This window comes from Camelus ferus, chromosome 1 (assembly GCF_009834535.1).
Source record: "Camelus ferus isolate YT-003-E chromosome 1, BCGSAC_Cfer_1.0, whole genome shotgun sequence".
In the NCBI taxonomy this organism is placed as follows: domain Eukaryota; kingdom Metazoa; phylum Chordata; class Mammalia; order Artiodactyla; family Camelidae; genus Camelus; species Camelus ferus.
The window spans coordinates 16405047-16428663 of NC_045696.1; the positions used below are offsets into that span (position 1 = coordinate 16405047).

At 39.2% G+C, this 23617-nt stretch overlaps 1 protein-coding gene across 2 annotated transcripts in view; it reads right to left on the reverse strand.

Moving 5' to 3' along the window:
- Positions 1–6858: 6858 nt before the first annotated feature.
- JAM2 (junctional adhesion molecule 2) overlaps positions 6859–23617 on the reverse strand; it is a 50903-nt gene continuing 34144 nt past the window's right edge. Inside the window, exons 3-10 of one of the 2 annotated variants that reach the window (XM_032476979.1) lie at positions 23418–23525; positions 21865–22017; positions 19491–19693; positions 16891–16990; positions 13163–13270; positions 11481–11496; positions 9218–9260; positions 6859–7558 (exon numbers count right to left, since the gene is read on the reverse strand). In XM_032476979.1, coding sequence (XP_032332870.1) covers positions 7526–7558; positions 9218–9260; positions 11481–11496; positions 13163–13270; positions 16891–16990; positions 19491–19693; positions 21865–22017; positions 23418–23525 — 764 coding nt within the window. In that variant the 3' untranslated portion in view covers positions 6859–7525. The remainder of the gene's footprint in view (positions 7559–9217; positions 9261–11480; positions 11497–13162; positions 13271–16890; positions 16991–19490; positions 19694–21864; positions 22018–23417; positions 23526–23617) is intronic. The other variant, XM_032476985.1, reaches the window with a different exon arrangement.

Genomic DNA, 23617 nt, shown 5'->3' on the forward strand with positions numbered 1-23617 from the left:
GGTGAGGTTGCCCCAAATATGCAACCTCTAGCCTTTCTGGTCACTTCAGCCTGTCAGTGTGCTGCTCATCCTGCACTTACCATTTGGGGCCACCTTATGTGTTACTACAAGTAACCTCAACCTTCTAGGCTTTAAGCTGTTTAAATGGCATTTTTCTCCCTTGCCTGGTGGTGTGGGCTGAATTGTGTTCCTTTAAAATTCAGACGTTGAAGCCCCAAGTCTCAGAACTTAACACTGTGATTGTATTTGAGGGTAGGACCTTTAAAGGGGATTGAGTTAAAATGAGGTTGTTAGGGTGAGCTTGAATCCAGTCTGACTGGAGTTCTAAGAAGACTGTACTTACAAGAAGAGTGAATTTGAGTTGGGGAAAGGTACAGAGAACTGCAAGTGGACAGGTCCCTGCCTGTTGCCTATCCAGTGCTACCTTTAATAATGGTAATAAAGAGGACTTCTGTTCTAGGCAATTTTTACTTATTTAAATCCATTCAATGTAGGATTCTTTTTTGTTTTTGACTATTACTGTTTCTCTGATTGTCGGTGCCCTTGGTGGAGCAGGCCTGTATAAGTACTGGCTCTCTTTGGTTGGGTTAATGTGTGAGTTCTTGGAGGGCTCTTTGGGCTAGAAAGTCTCCATATTATACAGATTACCTTAAATGGGAGGTAGAGTCCAGTCCACCTCTTCCAGACTCCCCTTAGCTCCCACCCCAGTGGTACAGGCTGCAGTCTCTTTGTTTCAGATGTTTGCTCCCAGACATGACAAGAAAGCTCAAGGTCAACTACTTTCAAAGATGCCTACATCTTTGCCCTGAGACATTGTGGGAAGATAGGCGCCTCACCATTTCCCCTGCTCTCTCCCTGGATATCTTTTTCCAACTCTCCTTCACTGCTCAAATAGCTAGTTGCTTCTTGGCAGGTGCCTTCAATTTTTGCTGGTGATTCTCTTTAAAATTCTCATTACTAGCCTTGGGGATGAGTTGGGGAATAGAACTCACAACTTGACAAACTAACACAATTTGGACACTTTGTTCTCTGTGTCTGTCCATTCCTCACCCCCCAGCCCCAGTTCAGCCCTGTACATAATGAAGGTATCAATATATAAAAGTTCATGGACTTTGTGTGGTGGGATGAAGGGGAGAGGACCAGGGTAATAATTTCAGGGTAGCACCACTGTCTCTTCCTAAACATCAAAGCAGGTATTTATACCCAGATCACTTACGGGTTTCTTTAGAAAGTGAGGTATTTATCTTCAGCCTTCCAGCAATAGAAGTCCCAATCAACAATGTGTTTCATGAATATATCATATCTTTATGTATAAAACTTTTTTCATTCTCTTTGCTATATGTTATCCTAAAATTGAGAAAAATAAATTTTTTGACCTACAGCAACTTCAGTATAATTCATGGTAGTTAAATATTTGGAAGGAACAGAAACTTGAAAAGTTAAATGACAGGGGCAACTTTAGGAATCCAACTACAGATCTTAAGAAAAATCTCAATTTTTATGCCATCTTTAAGAAGCACATTCAGTGTTGAAAACATTGTAAAATGGAACTTTAAAACCATCTGCCTGTGATCTTAGAGTATTTTAACAAATCCTTGGTTGACACAACTATTCATTTGAGAGAATATTCTTAGTAGAAAGTATAAGGACATTATACTCTAGTATGTCTTAATTAGTACATTTTTTTTTCAAACTTGGTTAATAAAAATATGACATACTAAAAAGTAATACATAAGATTAAATAGAAGGTGAAACCAAACAGGACCCTGTAGGGCACTCCCTGGCACAAAAACCCTTTCACTTCCCCTGTTTCTTGTTTGTAGGAGAAAAAAACGGCTTTAGTCTCCCTCCTAGGCCTTCCCCGAGTTCCAAAGAGCAGGCTCAACAGTTGGTAGGAGAGCAGAGTCCCAGGACTCCTGGCCCCTCCTGAGGGACACAGGGAACAGGCTGATGCGGGTCTGAATTGTTCTGCAGAAGCTAAGCCCCCACCTCGGTGGAGGATGGAGGCTACCTGCTGACCACAAGCACACAGACCTCAGACTGGTTGGAACCAGAAGGTTGTGAGATTCCAGAGACATCACCCTGTTACCTCACCACAACCGGTCATAAGAGTCACACATCCTGAAGCCCTCACCCCAAATTTTTCCTTTGAAAAACTGAAAATCCTCAGGGAGTTTGGGCCTTTTGAGCACAAGCCATCTCTCTGCATGGCCTTTGCAGTAAACCTTTCTCTGCTCCAAACTTTCATATTTTGCTCTGACCTCACTGTGCTTGGGGCACACGAACTTAGGATCAACAATAAAAGTACAAGTATATAAAATTTTACAGTTTATCTTAAATTTCCTGACCAATTACTACTACCCAAAATGTCCCAAGCTCATAATATAATAAGAAACAAGATAGAAAGTTGTATTTTAAAACTTTAGAGTGGAGAAATATTTTAAGATCTTTTTAAGAACTATGTGGAAATTGATGCCTAATAACTAAAAGGAGTAAGATAAGAGGAAAATAATTTCTCTTCAGCCTTAATTCATGGAACAATAATTTGTGTAACTTTGCATAATAAATAAACTAGATTATAACACTGCAGAATATAACATTTTATTAATATTCTAAATCTGGAAAAACTATCAATAAATAGTCTTTAAATGACCCTTTCACAAGTGCTATTTTGATCTTTAAAAATTCAGCATTTATTAGACACTGACTACACATTAGATACAGTTAAATACTTCGGGGCTTCTAAAGATGTACATAAAAACATGATTCTTTTCTCAAAGTACTTCTAGATAGGTAGTGATGCTGGAGATGTATATACATAACTGTATTGTGAAATAAAACCAAAAGTGCCATGAGAAAACCAATCAAGTGCTATGGAAATTCAAAGAAAGAAACTTCTTTTAGTGGGGAGCACCAGGGAAGGCTTCATAGAGAAGATGGAATTCCAGCTGAGCCATGAAGAGGAACTAGAATTTACATATCCTGTGATTAGGAGTCTGTGTTCCAGGTAGAGGAGGAGGTAAAAAGGGTTGTTGAGATGGAGTGAACTTAGTTCAGTTTGATGGGTGCATAAGGCAACTAAGAGTAGCGGAACATGTAGATGTGACAATATGACCAGATCCGTATGTGTGGGAGTCGGGGGAGGCCCTGAATTTCAGACTAAAATGTTTAGACCTCTGTGAGGGGTCATGTAAAAGAAAAGAGTGAAAGATTTTTAGCAAGGGGATGGGAGAGAAAGAGAAGGGAGTTGATGATGATCAAGAGAGTAACCCCGCAGTAACTGTTGGACTGATGGCATGGGAGAGGGAGAGGCTGAGGGGGAAAGGAGCCTTTAGAACAGGAGAGATTAAAATTGCTAGTAAGAATGATTGGTTTTGGTCTTTTTGGATATATATCCAGGAGTGGAATTGCTGGGTCATCTGGTAGTTGTATTTTTGGTTTTTTGAGAAACCTCCATGCTGTTTTCCACAGTGGCTGCACCAATTTACATCCCTGCCAACAGTACAAGGGTTCCCTTTTCTCTACATCCTCACCAGTGCTTGTTATTTGTAGACTTTTTCATGATAGCCACTTTGACAGGGGTAAGGTGATATATCACTGTGGTTTTGATTTGTATTTCCCTGATAATTAGCAATGTTGAACATCTTTTCATGTGCCTATTGGCCATCTTCATTTCTTCTTTGGAAAAATGTATATTCAGTTCTGCCCATTTTTTAATTTGGGTTGTTTGGTTTTTTGCTGTTGAGTTGTTTGAGCTGTTTTTATGTATTGGATATTAATCCCTTATCAGTCATTTGATTTGCAAATATTTTCTCACATTCAGTAGGGTGTCTTTTTGGTTTTTTGATGGTTTCCTTTTTGTGCAAAATCTTTTAAGTTTAATTAGGTTCCATTCATTTGTTTTTCCTTTTATTCAGAAAGATAGATGTGCCCCAGTGTTCACAACAGCATAATTTATAGTTATCAAGACATGGAAGCCACCTAAGTGTCTACCAACAGATGACTGGATAAAGGTATGTGTGTGTTTGTATACACACACATACGTGCACGCACTCACACAGTGGAATACTACTCAGCCATAAAAATGAAATTTTGCCATTTGTAGCAACATGGATGGACTTGGCATTCTGCTAAGTGAAATAAGACTGAGAAAGACAAATACTATTTGATATATGTAGAATTTAAAAAAACACAACAGACTATGAATATAACAAAAAAGCAGACTCACAGATACAGAGAACAAACTAGTGGTTATCAGTTGTGGGTGGGGGACAATGCAGAGGTGGAGGAGTGGGAGGTACAAAGTAAGAAAGGCTCGAGGATGTTAGTACAACATGGGGAATATAGCTAATATTTTGTAATGACTGTAAATGGAAAGTAACCTTTAAAATTGTATAAAAATTTAAAAAAGTTTTAAAATATATATGTATTTTTAAAATTAAAAAAATATGGTATTACCAATATACTGCTTTTATAGAATTTGTGGATTTAAGTATGATAGGAATTATTTCTAAAACTCAAAGAAAAAAAAATTGCTGAGAGAGGGTACTTGAGGAAGGAAGTTCCTAGAAGACAGGTGAGATAAAAGTAGTGACAGTCATCAAATGTGTCATGAATAAACGGGAGGTTAAAAATGGAGTTTAGAGATAGGGAGGGTGTAGTGGTAGTGATAGAATTCAAATGTATTCATCGTGGTTAGCTTCAATCTTGACAAAAATAAGATGAAAGATTCGGGCATCTGTGGTGAAGGGATGAAATGGCCCACCGTGGCATTTAGACTGGGCGAGGGAAAAGGGAAGACAGAGAACATGACAGGCTGTGAGATTAGGGAGGGGTGGACGGGCCAGAGATTACTGAGGTTGAAGGGGAGGTGTTCTAGGAGCTTCTCATCTCAAGCCGCTAACGTGCTAGCCCTGTAGCCACGGACGGTAAGAGGGAGTGTTTCCTGGGTTTTACTGAACAATAGGTGGATGCCTTCCCCTGCACCAGTCAGTGGGGTGAAAAGTGGAACAAGTTCAGCTATTTTTACTAACGTAGCCTGCAATCAAACAAAACCACCTGTGAGATGAAGGAAGTTCTTCGCAAAGCTGTATGGAAAAACAATCAGTTGTTCCAGATTTAGTTAGGTTAAACCTCCAACTGAAAATAAATTAAGTCTAGTTACGACAGCAACGATGATAATTAAAACAAAACAAAACAAAACAAAACAAAACCTGCTATTAAAGATTCGGGAGCCCTCACCCTTACACAACACAACTTCACTGCACAAAAACAAAATAAAAATGCTCTTAAGAGTTATAATGGGATTCTACCAGTTGTCAGTGTGCAAGCCCCTCAAATAAAAGCAAAGAGAAACACAAGTCCAGACCCAGGTGGATATACTTTTAATAATTGGAAAATGAGTGCTCAACACTATATCCTACATGTGGGAGAAAGCATTCTTTGCACAGTGATTTATTTAGCTGTTTACAATATTCTAAGGTAACGTATGTGTGTTTGACATAAGAGACTAGACGTTGACACTGCATACAGTGAATCCTCTAGCTTATATGGCTTTTCTTCTGTTAGGAAAGCTAAGGCACCGCTTATTTTTTCCCCCACAATAGGGATCTGCATCATTTACGCTGAAGAAGTTGATCTCGTGTGCAGGTAGGGATGCCTGAAGAGGCATCTTGGAGCCTCACGTATCCCCTTGGTACTCGGCGATGCCAGAGGACGGCATTCCCCAAGCCAAAGCAAATCAAAGCATGGACAACATTTAGCTTAATTTCTGACAGAAGGTGTTAGATGGGTGCTTTGTTTCATGCTCCACCATCAAGAGTTGGGAAACCACACGTGTGGGCCAGATCCTGGCTGTGCCTGCTGTTCTTGTAAATAACACAAACCCGACCATCTGCTTGTTGTCTGTGGCTGCTTTCATACCACAGTGACAGAGCTAAGGAGTCCAGGCAGCCGTAACAGGGACCGTAAGGCCTGTATGGCTTATAGTATCTACCGTCTGGCCCTTTACAGAAAATGCTGGAAGGGGTCTGCTGAAAAGCATTGAATGTCACGGGTAAGTGGGGCAGGGATGGAGGGTGGGGGCAGGCAATCTGACAACAGGCATCTTCCCAGTGACCTGCTGTCCTGGCATATGTTAGGCACCTGGTGAGGACTTAATCCAGTTGTCCAGTGAATCCTGGGGATTTGCTTTGCCAATTGGGAAAAAAGCAGGGCTCCTTTCAAAGCAGCGTAACCGTGTTCAAAGTTGTCAAAGGTAGTGAGGGACCTTGTCTTCCAGATTTGCCTAGAATTGGAAATGCCCTAGCCATGCTTTGTTTTTAATATGAATTGAATAATCAGCATAAGTTATAGATGATCATTCCTAACTGAACACAGCCTAACTGCTCTCCCTAGTACGTGGGTCACTGGAGTTTTCACGTTGTAACACTAGCTGGAGGTCTTTGTGACATATCAGTTGAGAAGCCAGATGATCAGGCCCAGTTTTCACTTCATTTCTCCTGTGTCTTCTAAGTCTCAAGCAGGGCTCCAGGTTGGGGGAGCCACACCGAGCTGCTTCATCTCATTTTTCTTGTGCGACAGCCACTCCTCCCCTCTGTATCCCTGACTTGGCCGTAAGCAGGATCGGCAGACCACTAGCCAAAGAGCAAGGGACTCAGGCCAACACAGAATTCACTGCGTGATTTTGAGAGACAGAGAGATGTGAAGTCACCATCACACAGGGACAGGTACCTGCAGGGTCCTGTGTGTTGGCTCCAGTGGTGAGTTCTGACGTCAAGGTCACTGTTGCTCTTCAAGGGGGCCTTAGGGGAAGGAAGTAATGACAGGAAGCTCTGGGGGTGAAATAAGACGCTTGGGTTTGTGTGTGACTCAAAACAATGTTTAATGAAGAAATCATTGACACACACTGGTGAGTGAGCTCTGGTCATTAGATGTTCTTCTTCATGTTGCTTTCAGTTCTCAGAAACTAAACCCAGAGTGCAAATCCTTGGGTGTAAGACCCAGTCCCGCCATCTCCCTTCTGTGGATATATTAGTGATAAAGGAGCAGTGGAGTCAGGATTATATTAGGGGAGAAAAGAGGATCCTGGTAGATATGAGACCAGAGGTTCCTTTTGGATCTGTCAGAATATTTTCTGAACCCTCTAAATCTCACACAGAGGGTCATGCAGTTTATATTTTCAGGCTTTGGGGATTAATTTCACAACCAACATGATATATTTTAGTAACTTCCTCTAGGAGTTAGGATATTTAACGTTTCACAAGTCCCGCAATATTACAAAGTATTTTGATTCTTTAAAACTTCGTCCAGACATAAGAAACCAGACTGTATTTTAGGTGCTGACAGAACTATTTGTGTAAAATAAAAATTTCAAGTGATTTAGCAGTCATAAAGATTATAATGAAATACCCATTTCATCTCCTCATGGATCTCTTTGCAAATGTAAGACAAAGCAGAGTTTTATAATCTTTTAATAACTTGGGCAACAGCTGTGGTTTTGGTGTATCTCAAAGGTGGGGTTCTTTTAAATTATAAAGGATTTTGTATGCTTGAAATCCTAGGAAAAGAAAGAAAAACTGAGTTTAAATATCATGCATTAGTTCATCTTTAAAGAAGTATATGTCTTATGAGTATAAAACTACATCCACTCTGTGACTTTCACAGGTACAAACCAGTGTACACATAATTAAATCGTTTTTATAGGGGGATAAAATAACTAAATGCTAGAAGACGAATCTTTGAAACATTGCCTAAAGAGTAAAGAAGTAGGAGAGGGAATTAGAGCAGGAGAAATCTTGTTTGCTGGGGGTGATGCTGCTCACATCTAATGGATAGAGGTCAGGTGCTGCTAAGCATTCTATAATCGTCACAACAAAGAACTATATGAAATTATAAGAACTCATTATATAAGAATTGTAAGAAATTGTCATTTCTTATATAAATTTTACATGAGAACTATAAGAAAATGTCCTTAGTGCCAAGTTCGAGAAACCCTGCTCTTGGGCCGAACTAGCACTGGGACTAGCTCTCAGCTGATGACCAGGGCAACCGAGAGGAAGACAAGGAAAAAGAAAGAGGCTTTTGTTCTTCCAGCTCAGCCACAAAGTGTCTCTTCCTGTTTGATGGGATGAGGTTATTTTATTCCACACTCAAGGAGTATTTTCCACAAATTGTAGGAGCAAATGTGGAGTTACATACTGCTTAGCTGCTAATTAAAGAATAACATGCGTTCAGTACTGTAAACTATGAAATAAAGTGCCTTCCGTGATAGATTCTGGAGTCGACAATTTTAACAATTTTTGACAGAAAATCCTCTGTGGAGCAGTACATAGGTCTTACACGTTAGTGTCCATTAGAGTCACTTCAGTGTTTAAAATATTGACGTCCACACCCCACCCCAAGCTCTACTGAAAGGAAAGCTAAGAGATCCCTATTGTAGAGGACCACGGAATTCGGGGAGCCAGCGCCCCATTTCTCAAGAAAGGACTTAGCTTCTAAAAACATAAAAACTCTCTCCCCCAAGTGTATCCCTGAAACATAGTCCAGAAGGCTGAATATCCATCCAAAGAGCTACAAAATCTGAGCAACAATGGTACTTAACTGCTTCCCTGTAGAGCTTACAAATGCAAAAGTTCAGGATGGTCTGGATGTCTAAATTACGGTCCCTTACCCATCCGAATTAGATCATCCTTGCATCTTTTCAAGGATTTCTGAAATGCTCCTTTCAACAAAGGCACAGGGTATTCCACTTCCCTAAAACATCTAAGTGCTCTGAATAACCACAGAAGAGTCCTGGAACCACAGATGTGCTGGAAGCGATCTGCTTGGTCAGCCTGACAAGAAATCAAGGTACCTGGGTCCCAGCTCGGCCACTGTACTCCTGTGAGCACTTGTGTCTTAATCACCTCATCTATAAAGTGGAGCTGATAATGCCAGATCTAATGATACCAAGGAGGCTGACTAATAATAGAAAACACCATGAGAGATTATAATAGCGCAGTAAAGCGCCATTGTTCTACACGTGCTGGGCAGCTTTATCGTCCCTCCCAGACGGGGGCTGGAGGCTGACATTTATTTAGCTCCTTCTAAAGACCAGCGGTAACCACTAGTACAAAATATATTAAAAGTGAAAATTCATCACTTCCGTACAATTACTTTTTTCCTGCCCAATTCCCTAAACACATTCGTTCTATAAATATGCTCAACAAATACTCACATTTTCGCTCATTGTCGTGGCTTTAGATGCAGAACTGCTCTTCCTGTTTATGGAACAGAAAAGACAATATTTACTACATTATCATGGCCAATTCTGAAACACATACCCGCTTTTGGTTAACGCTACTTCCATCTATTTTCTCAACAGGAGGATGAACATTTGTCTTAGCCAGGTACAACCCCCCTCCCCGCCCAGCAAGCCTAACTGAATTTCTTCTATTTATAGACAATATTCACAGAGAAAACCATGCAACAAAATATCAGTATGTGTGAACCCTGTGTCTATTTATAGCCTAGGGCTTGATACTAACAACTTTTGTGGAGTATGCAAACCAGAAACTTTACTTTTAGCTCATCAACTCATTAACGTTTATCATTTTGAAATCGTTATCATTATAATCTCAAATTTCATTTTTATTTCTATGGAAAGAAAGTTTTACAGGGTGACTATGGTTCTAGCTATCTGTTAATGGGCTGAACTGTGCCCGCACCAAATAGTCATCTGTTCAAGTCCCAACCCACCCCCTCCTCCAGTACCTCAGAATGTGACCGAATTAGCAGACAGGGTCTTTAAAGAGATAATTAAATTAAAATGAAGTAATTAGGGTGGGCCTTAATCCAACATGACTGGTGTCCTTATGAGAAGAGGAGATACAAACAGGAGAGGGAAGGCCATGTGAAGACGGAGAAGGCCAACTTTAAAAGACACCCTCAGAAGTAACCGATTCTGCTGCTATCTTGATCCTGGACTTCTAGTCTCCAGAACAGAACAAGGAGAAATAAATTTCTGTTGTTTAAACCACCAGTCTGTGGCACTTTTAAGGCAACCCTAACAAACTAATGCAACATCCAATTCATTATCCAACAGGTTTTGAGGGGCATGGATTTGACAAATGGGAGGTGTGTCTAGGCATACAGATTCTACCTCCAGATTATTGTCTGGGTTAGAGATACTCTGCTCAAGGGTCTCCAGTGACTTCCCACCTCACTCAGAACCAAAGCCGAACTCCTGACAACTGCCTGGAAGAGGCTCCATGTAACCTGGCCCCCCTACACTGCTTGTGCACATTTATCTCCGCTTTGCCTTGTCCTCACTCTGTTCCAACCACACGGCCCCCTTGGTGTTCCTGCCTCAAGACCTTTCTCAAAGTCCCCTCATCTGCGAGACCCTCCCTAACCACTCTATTTAAAAAACTTTTTTTTTTCTGGTAAAATGTGTCAATTTTATTAAAATCTATTCTATTTTAATCTGCACATTTGATTATAGCGGTCAGCTAACTATGTACAAAGATGATATAGTCCCTATGCTAATATACTCGGTTTGCTAATGCTGTGCTTAGAATTTTGCATTTATGCTAGCGACTAAGACTGAAACACATGTTCTCTTCTTACATAAGCCATATCTGTTTTTTTTCCTTTTAATTCTTATTTTTTATTCAAGTGCAGTCGATTCACAATGTTATTTTCACGTGTACAGCAACGATCCAGTTATAAAGATATATAAATATTTTTTCAGATTCTTTTCCATTATAGCTCATTACAAGAAATTGAACATAGTTCCCTGTGCTACACAGTAGGTCTCTTGTTTATCTGTTCTACATACAGTAATGTGTATCTATTAATCCCAAGCTCCTAATCCATCCCTACCCCCTCTGCCCGGCTGGTAACAACAGATTGTTTTCTATGTCCGTTAGTCTATTTCTGCCTAACTACCCTATTTAAAAGGACAGTCTCCACTCCTCCCAGTGCATTCTCTATTCTCTTACCTGCTTTTCTCCATAGTACTTATCACAATCTGACATCCTGTAGAGTTCACGTATGTGTTAGCTTTCTGCCTCTCGCTAGTAGATTGTAAGCTCCATGAGGCAGAGGGCTTTCTCTGGCCTATTTTATTCACTGCAGTGTTGTCAGTCCCTGGGACAGTGTTGGGCACATAATTGGTATTCAATTAAATGTAAAAATGACTGTTAGGGAAAATTTTATTTGAACATTTTAAATTTAGCAAAATACAGAAAAAAACATTTTTAAGTAGTACTACAGAAATGCCTACGAAGTCAAAGGAGCGACTGTATTTATTCTGTAGGTAATTAAACATAAATAACAAGTAGGCATGAGGTAGGATGTGTTTCCTGATGAATCTGAATCACTTCCCATAGAATTAAACCCATACAAATAACTCAACTTCTCACTTTTGACTTAAAATGGATGATTAACAAAAAAGTAGTTGATATGGGAGAAAGCATGCATTAAGAAAGTATACTTACTGGAAGGAAGTTTCTTCTGCAAAAGAATAAGTATATATCATTAATACAAGAATTTACATAGTATACAGATTCATAAAAAGTGAGTTTTGCCGTAATTTATTTTTCTCAATTTTGATTTTTACTTGCTGACATTTATACCTTCTAAATCAAGGGTTGGCAAACTTTTTCTGTAAGGGACCACAAAGCAAATGTTTTAGGCTTTGCAGGCAGAGGTAAAAATTGAGGATATTAAGTAGATACCTATATAACAAAGAGAAAACAAATTTCCCAAAGATTTTATCAATGGATTCAAAATACAATAATAGTAATCAAAGTCTTACAACACATGTCTAGTAATTCAAAGAATGGAGTTCTTTTGGGAGAGGGGATAACATTTCTCTTAATTGGGGTTCAAAGTTAGTGTTCTCTATTATCAAACAGATTGCAGTGTTCATCTGTAAACACCATTCTTAGCTCGTGAGCCATAGAAAATCAGCTGGCAGACGGTTTTCTGCTAGATGTAAATGGGAGTAACATTTTTAGCTAATGAACTACTAATTTTCACATCAAATCTTTAATTGATTGAGGATTTTAAGAAAAATTTACCAAGTCTTCAGTAAAAATACTCAGATATTCTTTGCAAGTAGAGACAAAGACACCAGTGTACTTTCACTGGTGACCAGCAGGGGGACCCGGCCAGATTACATTACTCGGGACTAGACCAGCGCACCATATAAAAAAACAGCTACTGTTAATTCACAGAGCAGTTATTTTTAATTATAGAGAAATACCCCTGAAGCCATGTTCATGGAAACTTTTTTATAATACTTAATGCCTACTTATAGATATTATTAGAAACCCCTCTTAAATTTAAGTTTTATTTTGGTATAAAATATTTCTTAAACCTAAATTCCAAAATTAATGTTCACTTATAAAACAGTGGGTCTAAAACTGGTCCATGCTATCAACTTATTATTTCATTAAAAAATTCTACTTTATTCACGATTCCTAATGGACCTGATGGAGTTCTGCACCTTTTAAGGTCTCAGGTAAATTTAAAGACGGGGAGTAAAGAAATGCATTAAGAGACTAAAACATTATTTTAAAATCTCACGCATTTACATCAAACCTGTTGTATCCCCAAATGGGAGTTACAAGACAGCTAAGCTTGAAGAATTAAAAACCTCAGAAGCAACTGTAATACAATTGGTTTCTAGTTTTTATTGAACAATTCTCTTCTAAATACATTTGTGCTAAATTTGACATTCAACACTCCACTGTTCTGCACTGATGAAACATTTCACAGATTTATTTCAATGAAATTTCTTATCATAAAACTAGAAATTAATTTACATCTTGAGATGTACAATTCGTAACTTAAACTAAAAGGATCTTAAATATGTGTACATATACTATAAATAACCAACCACGTTGAGCATCTCTCAGTATCGCTGCACCAGGGCGCCTCTCACGGATGCCGTGGTGTTTCCCGGAATGCTGAGATGAGACAGCGCTGCCTTTCCTCCCTGTCTGCCAAGGTGCTTCATGACTCACCTGTGTGTCATCTGGAACATTTTCTACCGCAGAAAAATCAGTGAAAAATACTCTCCAGAGTTTGTGAGAACTTCTTAGGGGAAACAGTGTCTCATAAGAAAACTCTATATCCACAGGAAGCTGTCTAGCAAAGAGTGAAATTCACTTACTTGAAAAGTAGCCTTTCCTCTGAGCATAGCACACGCCGAGGCCACAGACAGAAATCACTAAGGCCCCAACCACTACGGCTGCTATGATGCCACTTATGTTGAGATCATCTGGAATGCAGAATAAACCATGTGTGAATTCGTGTCACAGAGATGGACAGATGGAGTCATTAAACTGAAAAAGCTCTGACAAGCTCCCTTTCGGAGCTATACCATAAATGTGGATAGTTTCATGCTTTTGAAGCCTGTTAAACTCACTCATTCCCAGGACGTGGTACAAAATTGATTAAAAATTTAACAATTTTTGCAAGAATCTTAAATTTTAAAAAGTTCTATGATCCAGAAGAAAAAAAAATGTATGGCATTCTCTTGCATTCATGTGGAGATGTAATCCTATACGATTAAATATCAGGTTGGAAGTGAGCTTTGAAGTTCAGTGAGTTCAAGAATTCTACTGCCTCACTCCCCTCAAATTTTTCTTAAAATTCCTCTACATCATCATCTGTGTCAATTTCCCAAATACGGAAAACTCATTCAGCCCCAAAGAAAGCCCGCGCCACTGCTGTTCTATAAAACTACATGTCAGAAACATCTTTCTTGAATTTATGTGGGGGTGTGCGTGTGTCCACACATGAACACATACACACCCACATACATATATGCTGTTAAACTGTTATCCCATTAAGTTAAAAATTACTTAAACTCCCCAAGGCTTTTTCCTGTTGCTACTAAGTCAGCTTTCCTCTAACCGACCATAACTGTACTTTTTTGGACCTAAGTTTGAAATCACTACCACATTATCAACTTGTGAGGTTTTTCCAGTTACTGATTCAGTTGCCCAAGAATGAGATGATTAACCTTCTGAGGTTAACATTTCTGCAGCTGGGAAATGCATCAGAAATACTCTCATTCAAGTCATTAATAAAATGATAAACATGACTTTGAGGAAGAACTATTTAACAGGCTATTAGACATCTCTCTTCATATAACAAAATTTACTAGCATACTCTGGGTGAGGGATCCAACTACGTGTGAATCCATCTAGACATTTAATTTGGGTCCCATTTTTCCATCTTGTCCATAAGGATTTCATATAAGCCACACTCTTCCATCATTTAAACACTTCTTATTTATTAATATGCAAATAGCCTACACTTTTTAAAGGAACAAAAGGGTTCTTTTTTAAAAAGCAAGTATTTATTAACATAAAATTAAATAAGTTGGAGAAAATATTAGATAGCATTTTCTCAATAGTAATTTTAGATATTTTAAAGCAGTGTACATTTGGGGAAAGATTTTTTAAGAAATATTACTTAAGTGAGTCTGCTTATCATAAAACTTTCTGGTCTTAAATTTTTTCCAAATGCCAAATGCTACTAATTTTTTCAGCTACCTCTCAAATATTAACTGATTTTTTTTTTTTAAAAAAGGGATAAATCCTTTGAAAGTCTGAGTAATTTGACTAGAATAAAAGACATTAATTATTATTGCTTGGTATAAACTCAGTTCATATTTGCTTGGGTATTGGGAGGTTGAGATTCAGCTATTTATTCACTTGGATAAAAAAGTAACAGAGAGGGGGAAAAATCCACAGTAGTCATAGTCTAAGGCAAAATGAAATTAATAACTGAATAAAACTCCTGAGAACCAAACTGTGTGCCTACTGTTTTCTTTGTAATAGTCAATGAATTTGACATCTATGCAGGTTTCAAGCTAAAGGCAAATTCTAACCAAAAAAGCTCTTACCCTGTCAGTACTAAGTCGTGGTATAAATGTTATTTTACTTTTTTCAATAGAAGATGGAAGACTTCTAAGCTAGAGGTAAACCGTGTTCATCCCATTTACCCGTTTACTTTGAGTTTTTGAGCAAGTCATACGCCCACCTTATGCCTCATAAAGAGAAAATTTAATAACAAATACGAAAATACTGTTCTTTCTTAAAAATCACGATAAAAGGAAGGTATCATTATTCTAATTGAAAGGAAAGGAACCAAATGCTAAAATGCTGCGTGTGAGTAGAATCTTCTGGAGTTGTATAATGAAGCGGCTCGGGAACAATCAGCAAATCCATGATTTTATCTCTTCCTACATTTCAAAAAGGATTTAGTTAGAATGGTTAACAGATCTGGTTTTGGTTACAAGTTATTGGTGATAATTCAGAAAACTGGAAATGCGACCTCATGAATTATGTATTTCCAAAGATGTGAATTCCAAACCAAGTGTGTGAACACCTAGGATCAATGGATGAGCTTTAAACAAAGTAATTTTGACTCTGAAGCCAATTATACCAGAAAGGGTAGATATGTGGAAATCATGTTCAAATTAAAATGACACTATTAGTGAAACACAGGCTTCTAAATTTTGTCATGTATTTGTTTACTGCATGCTACGAAAATGTAACTAGTATGTCAAAACCATGACTTCACAAATAATATTTCTTAAGATGAGGCTAAATCAGGCATTGAAATTAAACACAATCATTTAAAGAAAAACTAAAAAGTAATATGAATTTTTCTATTAACTCCAAAGCAGCATTGAGAGATTTTTTTCTGATAATTTAAGCAAATGCTTATGTTTGACTATAAATGTCAGCACTTGAATGAGTCTGGTTAATGGTAGGTATCCCTGAATTTTAAGAAGACCTGAAATTCAAACTTACTTGTGGAAATGAGAGTATACGATTGAATATCTTTTACTTTAGGAGATCCTGAAGTCTAACAGGATTATGTTTTCTTTAAAAAAATTATGCTGAGAATTTAACTGTGCACAGACAATACAAACTATGCCCACATATCAAAACGCATTGGGAAAAAACGAATTTCTGACTCCACCAAGCTGAGGACAGGCTCCTGAACTGAGGGGCGCCCTCAGTCTTCTGCTTCAGGACACAGCCTCCCTGAGTGATCTTTCACCCCTCGGTGCCACCTCCAGCTCACCCCTCTCTATTACACAATCGTTTTCAAAACACACAGCTTTCATACAAGAGAGAATTCAACCAAATTACTAAAAATAAAATGAGAAAAGTTTGCTCTGAAACTCATCTAATCGGAAGAGATTCTTGGGCCCAAATTTTATTGGACATTAAGAAGCTTGTTTTGTGAAATATAATATATGGCAGCTATGTTTTATAGCAAACTAGATCCATAACCATATTTAACATGTCTTTTTGGGGTGATTACTCTTAGATAAGTACAAGCGTAGTATTTCAGGGGGTTGAGAAAATTAACAGTTAAAACAGCCAATACTTAGAGCTCACAATATGCCAATGCCATTCTCCTAACACTTTTGAATATTAATTATTTGAATCTCCATACCAACTCTATGAGGATGGTATATTACTATGTAATTAACTTGCCCAAGAGCATATAGTGAAAAAGCAGAACTGGGATTTGAACCCCTGCTCCAAATCCTTGACCCCGGGCAATTTACAAGACTCTTAGTTTTTGTTTGAAGGAGGATTTCTCAGATGAGCATATTTTAAAAATAATACTTGAAAAATTTTAAAAATCTGTAAAATATAATGATAAGTATCCTTGGCTTGTTTGGAAGCTGGATTGAAACAGCATCTTTGCTCTTGGTAACACGTTATGTCAAGCTGATTTTAAACATTTATCCTGTTCATCCTTCAAATCACTCAGTCCTTACCTATCCCTTGCTCCTTCCACCCTCGAATATGGTATTTGCATGTTCTAACTGCAAACCATTCGTCCCTCCCACTATTTCGTGCTTACCTACTTGCATTCGTTTCCCACGACACCTGCGGTGTCCAATGGAATTACGGGCTTCGCAGGCGTATTCGCCACTGTCCAGTTTTGAAACAGTATTAAATTGCTATTTGGGGAAGAAAAATAAGTATGTTTTTAAGCAATACATCTATCAATAGACTCCTAAAAGAACCGTTTTCCTTAAATTTAGCATTGTTAGTCTTTTTTTTTTTAATGACTTAGGACTTTATTATACCTTTGCTGAGAATTTAAAAACCTGCCACTCCTCCAAGGAGTAATTAGCTAGGCCACCTGTCTAATTTGACAGAGAAAGACTTAAACAGATATGGGTAAGTGTCTTTTTGTGTGTGTGATACTGAGAAAGCAGTACGTTAGGAAGGCAGTAGGCATTTTTTAAAGTTTACAGCACATGGTAGTGTTCAGTATTCTAGGTATTTCTAATTCCTAGGAAACACCATTTATAAATGAAGGCCTTGCTGGCCTTAAAGGACAGTTTTCTAAGTCACAAGTAAGTTTATGGCAGCAGTAAACAACGAACACTTCCTCTAAAGACAGTAGTTTAGGGCCTAGGAAAGCCTTAATCAATGCTGTTTACTGGATTATAAATTCCATCAGCTGTTGAATTTTTGAAAATTCTGAGAAGATCAAGTGTAACCCTTGCTCAATCTATTCCCTGCCAAAGCAGCTGAAAGGTAAGACTTTGATACAATAAGCTTCATAATTGTTACTAGCAGTGTTAGCATCTTGGAAAATTTCTGGAAGGAAGGAAAGAAGGGTGGGTAGAAGGGATGGATGGATAGATGGATGGAAGGCCAGAAGTTAGTTAGTTAGGAGGGAGGAAATGCAGTGTGTCCTGGCCACTTTAAAGGATCCTGCCAGGACCAGCACAGAGGGTGAGAATCATCCTTCCAGCACCCTCCAGTCACACCCTCAAAACCGCAGTGGTCACCACTGTCTGCATCCTTGAGAGGCCATGATCCTCTAAGGAGCACATCCTCACTGTCTGGTACCCACACACGAGGTATGTTCCTGAAAACAGCCTTCTCCTCTTCTCCTTACCCACTACTGACACCCCTCTTCCTCCTGTGTACCTCAGCATGGTGCAGCAGAAAGCTTCTCCTTGTGTATTCTCACCACATGGAATCAATCCTCAAAGCCAGACTTCTTTACAAACCATTCACCATGAACTCAGAGCCAAGGTTATGTATAAACCACAAGCTAGACTCAAACGGGAAATGATCTCCCAGCACATAACTGGTGATTAAAAGGGAGCCACTGTCATCCACACACTGAGTCTTTGGCAAGTTTCTCAGAAAATAACCCATCCTGGTTATTTTGGGATATTTTGGGAGCCGAGTTTGGGATTCCCCAACAAACGGATGCCATCCTTAAACCACGTGTATTCAGGAGCTGGTGCCCTGGTGCCTCCCTTTGACATCACAGATATTTCAAGGGTTGAGGTTGACTGAGGAAAGTGAATCTATTTCATCTCAGACCTGCCTTGGGGCTTTTTAGCACCTGGTCTGAGAAAAACTAAATTTGAAAAGTAAATATAGCCAAGTGTGACTGCAGGTTTTCTGCCCAATTTCTCGATGTAAAAATCACTCGGAGCTGCTGACTGAGCCTGCTGACTGGGCAGGGCCAGGGCAGGGCCTCCTTCCTTAAGGAGTAGCCGAGATGCTGATTTTTTAAGTCACTTTATCAATACACTTGATTAGTTACCAGGGGATCTAGTTTCTAAATATCATTGTGCACTTGGAGACTGAAGGAATGAAAGGAAACATTAGACCATCCTTATAAAATTCATTAAAATTTTTATTACCATGCCTTTAAGATTCTTTGATTATAGTGATGCTAGTGAGTCTGCATCGCTGGAAGTCAGACATGTTTAAATTGACATATTATTTTGAATGAAAAAAAAAGCCTCAAATTTTTTTTTTAAAACATAGAAAGGTTCAAATTTAATGATCTTTTTTGTAAACTCCTCATCTCTACCCTAAAAAGTCAGGGACAAAACAGTAAAAATACTCTTATTTGTAAATGTCATTAACTTTAAAGAGTTTATTTCTAGATTTCCAGTAGGATTCCTTAGAAAGGCTTTTCAGTCATCAGACAATCTGCCTAAATCCAAAGCAACAGATACTCAAGTCACAGAGTCTGTTGCTGACGAACTAGCCATGGCAGAGTTTAATGACACAGACATCCTATCATAGGTTAGCAACAGTCACTATTCTCACGTGGCTGGCACTGAGGTCAGCGTGTCCCTAAGAGAGTGTTCGTGAACTTCCCTGATATTATAAAAATGAACGCGCTTAGTACCTTCCCTGGCCTGATCCATCACCATGAATCCATGCCAGCCTGTTTCAGGTCCCTGGCACAGGCCTCGGTGTGCCCGGCTCCCTAGGTCTCTGTCTTGTCTTCCCATCTCCTGGGGCAGCTTTTCCCATCACTTCTCTGTGCGAGCGCCGTTATCTTTCCTGCTACCCCCTCCTTTCTCTACTTAACAAGCAATGGTATCAGCCTTCTGTTCTCCATCACTGCAGTTCTAATAATTTCTTTTTCCAAATGCAAGACAGTTATTAGGTCAATGCTTGAAATGACCTTACCAGAGTTCCAGATTTTGTGTTCACTGTATATGAGCTGTTGGTGCCTTGGGAGCCGAGTTTGGGATTCCCCAACAAACGGATGCCATCCTTAAACCACGTGTATTCAGGAGCTGGATTGCCTTCTTTGTCTTGACATCGCAGCTCTACCACAGTTCCACTCAGCGCAGAGTTGGGTACTTCACATGACGGAACTGCTGGAGCCACTGAAGGATGGACGGCAGATGGTACTGGTTATTGACAATCTAAACACGGGTTTTAACAGCCAAGTGAAGGTGGACTTATTGGATATCTGTGATAGAGGCCTGTCTCCTTTCTTCATAGGCACACAGCTAGAGCACATTTGCTAGCCCCTCTGCAGCCAGATGGGGTCACCCGCATGACTTCTGGCCAATGGAACGTGGGGAAAAGAGATACATGCTATTCCCCGGCCTGAGTATAATTCTCCATCACTCATTCTCCTCACCACTCCACACCTACCAAGGAGGTGTGGTGACCCCAGAAAGCTATGTAGTAAAGACGCCAGATTTACATTAGCTTGGGTCTCTAATGATTTCGTGAAGTAGATCAATGTAATTCCACCACTACCTATCTCTGGCCCAACTACTTAGACTTTACTTACATGAGAAAGAAACTTCTATTATGTAAGCCACTCAGGGCTGACGTGTTATAATTAGCAAACATTATATTAGCTACTACAACATCTATTCTTTGTTAGATAAACAATCTCTACTTCTCCCCTCCCCAATGGTTTTAATGTATTATTACCAACTATATTTAAATAAGTCAATCTTGAGGATATTTTCAGGACCAGTACTCAAAACTAAAATCCTGTTCAGGCCAGCACAGAGAATAGCTGTGTTAGGGTTATTCCTGTCCCAGGGATTTGTAAACCAGACTTTACTTAAATCCAGGATGCCCCAGACATGTCTGTGGTAGGCAGAATTCTAACACAGTTGGGCCCCCAAGTTCCCCAGCCCTGGTGTTTATACAGTTTCTCTCAGTTATTTAGTCAAACACTAATCTAAAGATTGTACTCTGAAGGGATTTTAGAGTTGTAATTAAAGTCCCAAATCTATTGTCTTTAAGATACAAAGATTACTTACATGGGTCTGATCTAATCCCATGACCTCTTTCAAAGGAGTTTTCTCTGGTTGGTAACAGAAGGGAAATGCAGAGATTCAAAACACAAGAAGGATGCAACATGCTTTTGTTAGACTGTAGATGGGGAGGACCACGTGGCAAGGAATGTGGTGGCTCTAGGAACTGAGTGTGGCCCCCAGCTGATAGCCAGCCTGGAATGGGGACCTTGGTTCTGCAACCAAGGAACTGAAATCTGCCAACAGCAAGAATGCGCTTGACATTGGCAGCAGATTGTCCCCTCAGAGCCTCCAGCCAAGAATGCAGCCCAGCTGACTCCTTGATCTCTGTGCCCCGAGATACCCTGGGCAGAGAACCCAGCCATGTTCTAAGCTCCAAGTTTCTGATCATTTGTTCTAGAGCAACAGAAGACGCCAGCTGAATCTTCTGCAAGTTCTACTGATTTAAATTTCTTCTCTACTAGTGTAGTGCTAGTATTTGAGAACGAGCCTGGACTATGTACAAAAAGGAAAAGGAGTTATTTATTCTCTTTGCTTGGCAGTTAATACCAACACCTGTGGAGCAGAACAGATCATGTTCCTCCACCAATTGTCACACTGGGAAGTTCTTTTTTTTCTTTTTTCTTTTCCCCTTTCTTTTGTTTTTCTGTATCAGTGATTTTTAGAGTAACTAAATGTATTAGCTTTGGAGTTAACCCCATCAGGATCCAAAGCCTGGTCCAGACACTTAACTAGCTGTGCAGCCTTGGGAGAACCACTTAGCATCTATTTCCTCATCTGTAAAAATCAGGTTGTCAATGAAGATTAAGTAAAATCACATACACGAAAGAGCCCAACACATACCAGCTGCACAGTAAATGCTAGTTTCCTTTCTTTACCAAAAAGACTTCTGTCCTTCTCTGGTCTACTTTTTGATTTTATTGCTTTTCTATCATCTCACTTGAGACATTTTATATGGCAAAAGAATTACGACATATGCTGAAAGCGACCGAAAGATAAACCCTTGGGGAAAATGCTTCTACATACAGTGTAGGACCACTAAGATTTATTTCAATTGTAAGTGAAAAGAGATTTTGTCCTAATTAATTAATAACAGTAACATTTCAGCAGCCAATGAGGTGAAGAGGAAAAATAGCCAAGATTTTTTTCAGGAAAGGTGGTGCTGGTGGTCCGCTTTTATAACTTTACCTTCCTGGCCCCAACTGTGTCCCTGCCCCAGGGCTGGGTGAGGGGGACGAGGGTGGGGAACAGTAATCACACAGATACAAGCACATCACCTAATACTTCTAGAGTGACCGTATCCTCTTCCAGGTTTTGACCTTGTTCAGATGGGGCACTGACTTCACAACGGTATTTCCCGGCATCCTTTCTTGTAACATTTTTGATCCGGATGCTAAAATCAATCATCTCAGCTCGATCTTTAAAATCACCTTTTAGAAAAAGAAGACAATGACATTAATAACGATGCAATAACATTCTGTCCGCTACCTTCCTTTCATCTCTCAGTAACCAACACATTTATTTTCCTATTAGCTCAACTGAAAAACTTAAAAATTATATATGAGTGCTATTTCAAATTTCTTTTTTTTATAACGTCATACTGTTCACAAAAGAACGTTCAGTTCCATATTCCCATATTTTACTTTAAGGAATTCAGTCCTCAGTCCTCCCCCCTCCCCTTTCTAGGATGCTTATAAAAATACTCGTATCTTCAAAAGATGCTGCAGAGCCTAGTTCAATTAGCTGGGATGGTAACTTTACGTGTGGTGGCTCACACCATGCTGCCACAGAAGAGGTGAGAGGGTTCTTTTATCACCTTCTTTTGGTTGGTTTTTGATAGCCGTGTATGTGGAATTCAAATCGTGTTTTGTATGACGTTCAGGTGCCAGACTGACAATTATAGAAAATTCAAGAAAAGACAGCTGTTCTATTATCTCCCTGCTGTCTGTGGTCTATCTTGACAGATAAGAACCAGAGGGATATTTTAAATTTTCTATGAACTTTAAACATTTGTTCACTTGTTTAATTCTCTAAAATGAAAGTAACACATGGTATTTTAAAATAATAACACATTCATAACAGTTATTGAGTTATAGCACCAACTTTTGAAATATTTATAATGGAGAATTTCAAGTATACACAAAATTAGGGAGTATAGTAAAATAAACCTCAGTGTTCCCATCACCCAGCTATAACAGTCATCAATGCATGGCCTATCTTATTTTATTGGTGCCTTTAACCTCTGGATTATTTTAAGCCAATCTCAGACATCATTGTATTTCATTCATCATTATCAACACTTTAAATTAAAAGCTCATATATCCAACAAGAAGAGTAGGAGTGTAAAGAAATGTCTAACAAATAAACAATTTTAAAAAGAAAGTGCCGGATAAAGTTAATTGTATTTACCCTCCACTAAGTCCTACCTCCCTAGGCTTCTCAGTGATGGCTTTCTCGGTGGTGATACGGAAACAGGGTAAATTATCACAGCTAAGCAGTGACCTTCCATCCCAACCCGACACCATCTTTTCTTCTTTGCTCTCAAGAGTTTAACCTACTGGGCCAGCGAGAACAATTACACCTTATATACTCTAGGAATGAGCTGAGAAATGAGGGGTCCAGGGCCACCATGGAGTCCACCCGCTTCTGTTCCCTGTCCTCTGTTGTGGTGGTTGCTGTGATTTGGGTCTCAGTCCCTGTTAGTTTCATCTCACACTTACAGAGACACGTTTTCAGTCAGCAGCCACATCCTGCTCTCGCTGGTTAAAGAAAGGATCTGGGGTACTCAGCCTTCTCTTATTCTCACCTCGTCAGGTCCCCAGCTTCTTACCTTGAAGAGCCTGTTGATAATAAACAAAGGAGACACTCCGCCCCAGTTTCTTCCACTCTAGTCTGGAGGAGACGGTCTTCTTTGGGTATTTACAGGCTAAAATAGCCTCTAGGGACAACAACAAAAATACTTGTTTTCTAATTGTCCCTGTGAAGTTACATTTTACTTATTTAATAAACTTTTAACATCCTTAAATTATC